Source organism: Macrotis lagotis, chromosome 4 (assembly GCF_037893015.1).
Source record: "Macrotis lagotis isolate mMagLag1 chromosome 4, bilby.v1.9.chrom.fasta, whole genome shotgun sequence".
Classification (NCBI taxonomy): Eukaryota; Metazoa; Chordata; class Mammalia; order Peramelemorphia; family Peramelidae; genus Macrotis; species Macrotis lagotis.
In genome coordinates this window covers 190,069,838-190,079,099 of record NC_133661.1, presented here as the reverse complement: position 1 = coordinate 190,079,099, position 9,262 = coordinate 190,069,838, and the positions used below count along the sequence as shown (strand labels likewise).

The following is a 9,262-nucleotide window of genomic DNA, read 5'->3' as shown; positions in this document are numbered from 1 at the left end:
ATATGCAAATATTTAAAAACGTGTTGGGAAAACTAAAAAGGAGTCTAGCAAAAATTGGGTTTATAACAATATCTTATACCAGATACCAAGATAAATTCAAAATGTATACATGACTTAGATATAAAGGGAGATATCATAAGAAAAACTGAAAGAACATAGTGCATATTACCTATCAGATTTTTGGTTAAGAGAAGAATTTATGAAATAACAAAGAGTGAAATGAGCAGAAACAAGAAATTATTGTATATAGTTAACAGCAATATAATTTAAAGAACAATTGAGAATGTTTAAGTTATTTTGAATATTACTAATACTCAAATCAACCACAAAAGGACCAATGAAGATGCTATCTACCTCCAGAGAAAGAATTGATAAAAAGAAATTTGCCTAGTATGCTTAGATAGATCATAGATATATATGTATTTGTGCATATGTGTTTATGAGAAATAGTGGCCTTCTCCAGTGCAGGATGGGAAAGGAGGGAGACAGGTCAAAACTAAAATATAATTAAAAATAAAATAAAATGATGGAATTTAATTTACAATGTAGAGAAAGCTAGTAAAGTGCCTTGCTAATTTGAAGTAGAGAAACTACTGGACATAAAGAAAGATGACCTGGATTTGAATTATCTAACCCTTACATCCTATGATCCCAGTAATTCATGAAAACCTATGAAACTTTAAAGCCAATAGAGCCAATTTTCTAAGTTTCCTGTCCTCCTCTTGACATAACTATGATCATTTCCTTTATGAATGGTATTTAAGTTTTCTGTTTCTCATTTGATTCCACTTGTATTTTTATTGTGTGGGACTTCATATAGCAAAACTAGGTCATCAGAAATTTTTCACATCCTCCTTTTTTTAAGGAAAACTATATTGTCCCTTGTTTCTTTATTTTTCAAGTCCTTTTATTAAAGTCTTTGATTGAAGTTGATTTCTTTATTTTGTTCTTTGCACTGTTTTAATCTCTTGTATCATTTTAACATTTTAAGTTTTGCCAATTAAGAGAATCTCGAATTCAAGTATCCTTTTCTTTTCTATATTCCATTATGCATATTTCTTTTTTGTTGCCTTTAATTAAGCAATACAGTATTTAAGTTTTCTGATGTATTTATTGTTAAATATTGACAAAATCCTCTAAAATTTCTATATATCTTCAAAAGCTCCCAAGTCACTTCTAACATAAACTACCATAAGCTTTTTGGATTTGACTTGACTTGACTTTACTTGAAAACAGTGATTCAATACTACAAAGCATCTACAGTGTTGTTGATGTGAGTATTTCTTTCACTAATGTCAACCAGAACCTCTCTGTCTCCCAAGTCTCAAAGGAATAATATCCCAATTTTTTGTTATCTTTTTATTAGAATCAGATGACCACCATATCAAAATTGAGCCTTTCTTGAATTAATATAACTCCCAGATAATAGACACACTATCTATTGCCAGACCCTTTTCAAAACCTTTCTAGCCTTTTAAAAAAATCAGTTGCCTCCATACCACAATGAGACATCTAAATAGAATTTTTGTGAAGCATAACACTTTGTAATGTGCCAAAGTCAAATTAATCCTCTCCACAATGAATGCTTCCCAATGAATGCAACATTGCTATCACTCTAACACACACAAAATAATCAGCAAAAGAGTATGTGTAAACTGCCTTAATCTAGAATGCAGAAGGTGCTTCCTATTGAAGGTTGTTCAAGTCAAACTGATCCTTATTTCCTCTACATAATTCTTAATGATTAGGAAAAAAAATAAGCATGCAACATATCTGATTGACAAGAAGGCATGAAAGCAACAATAGTCAGAAAAGGACTGGAAACATCAATCTTTCCTGTCCTGAATAGCTGGAAAGACCTGAGACTAATTCATTCAGTCAATACTTAATAGAGAATTCTCTCTTTGATGATACTAGGTTGTGGTTATCCAGTCAAAGTTTGGAAACTCCAAAAAAGAAACTACTATCTTCTGATGCAGCTCCATTTTTGGGCAGTTGTAATCATGAAGTTCTTCCTTGCATTGAACTTAGGTTTACAAACTATTCCACCTAATTGTAGCCCCTGAGGACAAGCAGAAAATTTTAATCTATATGATGCCCTACTTAATGACAGTTATCCTATTCACTGTAATTTTTATCTCCTCCATGTTAATCCTCCCAAATTCCTTTAACCCCTCCTCATATGACATGTCTTCCCAATAACTTAGTTGCCCTCTTATAGATTCTCTATTCTATCAATATTTTTTTCTAAAGCATGGCATCCAAATGTAAATGCAGTGCTAGAGATATTATCTGGCCAAAATGGAATACAAGACTATCACAGCCTTCATTTTGGTTACTAGGCGATCATGAGTAACATTAGAAGGGGTGTGTGTGTGTGTGTGTGTGTGTGTGTGTGTGTGTGTGTGTGTGTGTGTTCTGGTTCTTGATTTATTTTGAGCCTAAAGTCCAAGAAGGTCATAAGATCTGCTTTATCATATAGACTGTTTTATTTAAAGTTGTCTTCTTTAACAAATTCCTATGATTATGCATTTATTCTCATTAAATTTCATCCTATTAGATAAGACATCCCTCTAGGCTTTCAGGGATTTCTTAGTTCCTACTTTTATCAGTCAGTATATTAGATATCCCTCCCAGCTTTGGGTCATTTGACAAATATACTTTCTTCCAACTCATCTTTTTTTTATTTGAACAGCACAAAACTGTTAAATCTCTGGCACTTACAAATAAATTAATAAAAAACTTTTTGGTACATTCAGTGCAGGTTTAGGTCTTGCTCTTGACCTAAATATCTCCAAGGGAAAGAAAAGTCAGAGCTTTGCTCTCTAAGTGATGCCTCCATTTAGTTTCATTTGTTTAATTTAACAGCTTGAATTTTTTGTTAAGCCAATTCAGTGATCTTTGTTTTGGAACCATAGAATACTTCATTATCATCTTTTTCTTGTAATATTCATCTCTCCAATATTCAATTCTGGAAAAGTCACACTGTCTACTTTCTCTCTTCTTGATCTCATGTCAATTTCAAGATTAATTTCTTTTCTCTAAAATTTGTTACTTATTCTGAGTTTGACAGTTTTAATAATAACATTCTTTTTTCTCATTATACAGACTAAGAGTTTGAATGAACTTTCATACTCCCCAGTCCATTGCCCCTAAAATAAAAGCAAACACCAAGTTCTGTTGATTTTAACTATCTAATATCTTTCATATTTTGTCCCTGTCTCTCTATTCCCACTACTATAGAGTTTAAGATCTTATTTCCTCTCCCCCTATTTCTCTGGGAACTCTGCAATGAGCTTCCAGATTACATTCCTATTGCTAGTATATAATATATATGCTAATATTATATATATGCTAATATATTAAATAGAGTCCATCAATCAGTTGTACTATGTCAGTATGAGTGAAATCTTGCCTAATAGAAATTCATTTGGGAAAAAATCTTGGAGATCTCAGTTAAATGGAAGGTCAATGTGACATGAGAATTATGTAATTCCTACGAAGAGATTATATGAGATGGTAGGGGCCTCCAAAGCCATCAAGTCCAATCTCCCATCATTAAAATCAAGAAATATTTGATTACTTATCCTAAACTCATAAAAGGATAAGATATGAACCCATGGTTTCTGATCCTTAAACCAGAGGAATGGGTCAATGGACATATTGGCTTCAGCATACCCTGTGCTTTTCAAACCTTATCTAGAGAATTTTGACTGGTGCTATATACTATATTTTAAAAGGAAGGTTGACAAATCATAAAATGTCTAGAGGAGGGAGACAGAATGGTGAAGTAGTGCTAACATGTCATTTGATCAATAAATAAGAATTTATTATGAACCAACTCTTTGCTAGTGAAAGAGTGATTATGCCCTATATTGGCATAGAAGACAAAAGTAGGACTAACTGAATATAATTTAGAGAGAAATAGATTTCAGTAGGAAATGCTTATATCGAAAGATTAGAACTATACAAAAGGATAGGATATGTTAGGGGTAGTAGTAATTCCTTAATCTGGAAAGTTTTCAAGTGTATTCTGAATGGTCATTTGTCAGAGACAGTATAGAGGTATTCAAGTGTTGACTGAGAACCAGAATAAATTGATCTTTATAGACATTTCCAAAATGAGTTAATGAGGGGAGTCTTGACAACAGTTGAGAATCTTGTTATGATTAACAATTCAAAGATTTGCTTGAAGAGTTAAAAAGTGGAGTGTGATACTTTCAGATTACAAACAATATAGAAAGACCTTTCTTGACCAGATGGAATAGAGGAATGTGGGAAAGAAAAGAAAACTCTGCATACAGGCCAGCAATGAAGGCAATGAATCCTAGTTAGAAATGATAAGGGGGGAGTGGTGGTGGTAGTGGAGCCAAGATGGTGGTGTGGAGACAGGAATTCCCAGAAACTCTTCTCCAGCACAATCCAAATCCCTTAAAATTATGTCTAACCAAATTCTATAGTGTCAGAACCCACAGAAAAATTGAGTGAAACAATTTTCCAGCCTCAAGGGAAGATCTGCTGGAAGGCTCTGTTCCACTGGAATGGGTCACATTGTACCCACAGCCACAGTGCACTGGGATGAAAGCTCTCCAGTCTTCCAGGAATAGACAGCAAGATGCTTGGGTCTCTGGGGGGTGCTTGGGTTTATGACAACTGTAGGAGTTTCAAACCTCTCAACCAGAGATCACCAAGGACAATGTGGAATGTCAGTGGGAAGTAAATGATTTTATAGATAAACATAGAAGAAAAAGAGGACATATCAAAAACTAAGCAAACTCAGAATTAGGCAAACCAAAATATAATTTCAGGAGTTCAAAACCAATAATAAGATCTTTAGAAAATACCAATATGCAATACTCATGGTAGTTATATTTCAACTTTAAAGAATAGAGTTAAATTCTTCTAAATGGAAACAAAAATGAGTAAGGAATCATGTTTATTCTTTATTGAACAAATAGTAATTTCTAGGGGAGGCTAGGTGATGCAGTGGATAGAGCACTGGACCTGGAGTCAGGAGTACCTGAGTTCAAATCTGGCCTCAGACAGACACTTAATAATTACCTAGCTGTGTGGCCTTGGGCAAGCCACTTAACCCCATTGCCTAGCAAAAACTAAAAAAAAATAGTAATTTCTAAGGATGAATAATTCTATGATAATATTCTATGGTTTTTGAGAAAAGATTAAAAATTAAATTCTCCCTTCCTCTTGCAATGCTTGAAACTGATAACCAATGCCACTTTTTTGAAACCTTCTTCAACAAAGCATTTTCTCACTTTCTGATCTTTTTTTCTCTGTTTCTATAATTAACTTGTTGGCTTTCTTCACTTAAGGGTTTTGATTATGACCTTTATTTAGTTAACTTCTAAATTTTAAATCCCCAGCATGAGTATTTCTCCCAGTTCCATACCACTGTTATGAGTTGGAAGCCTCTCGAGGACTTCAAACTTCAAATACTAGCCTTCTGTAACTAAGCTCTTTCATAAGACTTCCTTGTTTCTTCTAAGTTCATGTAATAAAGTTATCTAAGATATTTTCCTAAAACTCCCAATCTGTCTGCATAATCTCTTCATTGCCACCTTCATCTCTTTGTTCCTGAATGTATAGATGACTGGATTCATAAAAGGAGTAAGAACTGCATCAAAAATGGCAAGAAATTTATCCACATGTGATGTGGGGTATGGCCATGTATAAACAAAGATTAATGGACCAAAAAAGAGAACCACAACAGTGATATGAGCTGACAGAGTAGAGAGAGCCTTGGAAGAACCACCTGAAGAATGCTTTCGAACAGTGACTAGGATAAAAATGTAGGAGATGATCAAGATGCAGAAGGAGCCCAAGGAAATGAAGCCACTGTTGGCAGTGATCATGAATTCCAGTTTATATGTGTTTGTGCAGGCAAGTTTGATGAACTGAGGAAGGTCACAGTAAAAGCTGTCCAATTCATTAGGGCCACAAAATGGTAGATTAACAATAAAAGCCATTTGAACTACTGAATGGAAGAAGCCAATGGTCCAAGCAGTCAATAGAATTGCAGTGCACATTCTTGGATTCATAATAGTCAGATAATGGAGAGGTTTACATATGGCAACATATCTGTCAAAGGCCATGGCGATAAGCAGCACCATCTCAACACCACCAATCAAGTGAATAAAGAATATCTGAATGATGCAGCCAGAAAATGAAATGACTTTACGCTTTTTGAAAAAGTCATATATCATCTTGGGGGTAGTGATTGAGGAAACTCCCAGATCAATAAAGGAGAGGTTGGCCAGTAAGAAGTACATGGGAGAGTGTAAGTGAGGGTCAGAAGTCACTGTAATCACAATGAGGAAGTTTCCTAACAAGCTTGCCACATAGATTATAGAGGACAGAACAAAGAGGAAAAGCTGGATATACCAAGAATTAGAGAGTCCCAGGAATACAAACTCAGACACAACAGTATGATTCCCTCCGGTCATTGTCTTAGCAACACTGTATCTGTAGCAACCTTTAGAAAGAGAATGAAGGGAGAAACTAAATTATTTTGAATAATAGTAATCTTCTAGAATTCAGTTCAACAATAATTTGTTAATAGTGTAGCAGTTCACCATATGGAAACCCAGTGTTGTCTCATCGTTTCACAGCAAAATAATCACCTTTTATCCTATGGCTACATGAAGCTTGGAGGGTACTGCCATTGAGCACTGTTTATAATACATATTTTGATCTCCTATACTATTTTTTCCAATTTTTTCTGAAAGAACTGGACAAGAACAGATCTTTGACTGAGATATAGGAAAAAGATCTGGAACAAAAAGACGGGGCAATGAACCAGAGCAGAATGTGGGAAGGAAAAGGAGGATGAAGTGAATGTTTTCATTTTAGCCATATTTATTGTAATTCCACTAAACTGTCTGAGCTTCTTCTTTCTCATATGTAAACCTGGGATAATCTGCATATATATATATATATCTATAGATCTATATCTATATATGTATCTATCAATCTATATATGTATCTATCAATTATCTATCTGTCTATCTACTATCTCCTCTCTCCTCTCTCTCTCTCTCTCTCTCTATATATATATATATATATATATATATATATATATATCTTACAGCATTGTGAGGAGAAAATGACACACATACAAGTGGGGCATGTGGGCATGGTTCTTCAAGCCCCTTATTCTCTATCTATTCTTCCTGGGTTGGCTTACTTGTTCAACACTACTTTCATGCTGTCAAGTTGGGAGTCCCCATTGAGGGTACTCACATCCTCTGTTGTTATAACTCTCAGGATGCTAGGGACAACACTGATTGGGGAGGTCTATGCCTTTTATTCTTACTCATAACTGGATCTCCTGAGATGCAACTATTTAAAAAATCAGTCAACATGACTATATTAATAATAAAAAACATTTGCCAAACAGAAAACAAGTCAAGAATAATTAATAATAATCTTATGATAATATTTTAATAGTGCCTACTATATATCAGGCACTGATAAACATTTTTATAAAAATTATCTCATTTTATTATCACAACAACCCTTGGAGATGTGCTTTTATTATTACCATTTCAGTGGAAGAAACTGTGGTAAAAAGAAGTTAAAAACCTTGCCTAGAGTCACACATTTAGTAAGTTTCTGAGGCAGTATTTGAGTCTTCCTGACACTAGAATGAGCACACTATATATTCTGCTCATAAGCTGAAGGCAGTCTCCCAGCAACATACAGCAACATCTGTGGGAAAAAGTGGTGATGCATTTATAAAATCATAGCATTAAGGAAAAGGAATATGTGTCCAGGAAAACTCAGAACTCTGGACTTTTTGAGCTTTCATGATATTGCTTTTGCAATAACCTGTCCACTAGTGGCTTGGGCCACTCATATTCTTCAATCTCCAGATTTAAAATTCTCAGATCCGTTTTCCTACTGGTGGAAAATAATCTTCAGTACTGAAACATTGTGAACCTCTTTTTTGGGGGGGGGTTTGCAAGGCAATGGGGTTAAGTTGCTTGCCCAAGGTCATACAGCTAGGTAATTATTAAGTGTCCGAGGTCAGATTTGAACTCAGGTACTCCTGACTCCAGGGCCACTGTGCCACCTAGCCACCCCATGAACCTCTTTTAGCAAAACAGAAATCTTAACCTTGAGGAGATGAAGAGCTTTTCCATAAATGCTCCTTTGCCTGTCCTCAGAAAGTTAGCAACTCTTTTGGCCAAAAGCAGTTTCCTCATATCTGAGATTTGTCACAGCTTTTACCGGTCAAATCTCTGATATGGGTACTGAAAGGTTTCCACCTCTCAAGTTATAGAAAGCCATGTAAGGAAAGGTAGAGAAAGAACCTTTCCCACTTAAATAGTTCCACTAAACAGCAAAATTTTTCCTTCATCAATTCTTCTCCAGCAGCAAAACTTTTCCTCCAATATAGTCTTCTCTTAAATAGTTCTCTTTTGAGCTCTAAGCTCAGCTCAACAATTAGCAATCAATGACAGGGCAGTCTCTGAGGTAATTCTGTGATCCATCTTTGAGAACCCTTTCTGGACCCAGCTCTGAGAATCCTTCTCAGACTTACTGAATATTGTGGTCTTGGCCAATGCTAGCACTCCAAAATAGGGTCTCTTATGAAATGACTGAACTTTTGTCAAACTATGGCTAACAGAAATGGTAACAGTTATAAAAATTTTCAAATGTTCATTTTTGCTCTTCTACTATTGATAGACCTTTTCCAGAGTTTCAACAACCTTAACACTACAGATCCCCTCTGTAAATACTGGTAACACTTATCATCCCAATGACATTGTTTCTCAACCACATCAGATCCAATAAACCCCTTTACATTCCACTTTAACTCCACAGTTGTGGTTACACTTCGATTAATAATCACACAGAACTGTGCCACTTCAAAGGTTCTAAATTCCAAAGTACTATCTTCCAGTTGCAATCGCTTCCTTGGCAGCTCCCCCCACTCTCTCTCTCTCTCCCCTAAAAACTGTTCTTCACACTTATTGTGTGAAGGTTGCCCAATCTTTTCCAAGTTCAAATTCTCTTTTTGACTTCACTTTCCAGTGCACTCAGTCAATACCATCATATGTAGCTTCAATGATTCATTAACCACAACTCTAGAATTCCACAGGCCCAGATCTCATGTCAAGTTCATCAAATAATTCTTAACTCTGGATCCCCTCAACCACCTAAAAATTCCTACTCTGATTCTGTTAAGTATATATATATATATATATATATATATAATGTGTATGTGTAAAATCACAAAATC

General features: G+C 35.0%; 1 protein-coding gene across 2 annotated transcripts; it reads right to left on the bottom strand.

The window, feature by feature from the left end:
* Positions 1-1,455: 1,455 nt before the first annotated feature.
* On the bottom strand, positions 1,456-6,467 carry LOC141520228 (olfactory receptor 4F3/4F16/4F29-like). Of its 2 annotated transcripts, XM_074232022.1 has the most exons (2): positions 5,533-6,461; positions 1,456-1,462 (listed from the first exon to the last, which is right to left on the bottom strand). In XM_074232022.1, exons 1-2 carry the CDS (start codon positions 6,459-6,461, stop codon positions 1,456-1,458), a joined length of 936 nt encoding a protein of 311 aa, XP_074088123.1. The 2 variants fall into 2 exon arrangements, with proteins under 2 accessions (XP_074088123.1, XP_074088124.1); XM_074232023.1 differs by lacking the exon at positions 1,456-1,462 and having other exon boundaries at positions 5,523-6,467.
* Positions 6,468-9,262: the final 2,795 nt, after the last annotated feature.

Excerpts from the sequence above, each read along its gene's own strand:
- LOC141520228 (XM_074232023.1), bottom strand. The coding sequence starts at position 6,461 with ATGACCGGAGGGAATCATACTGTTGTGTCTGAGTTTGTATTCCTGGGA.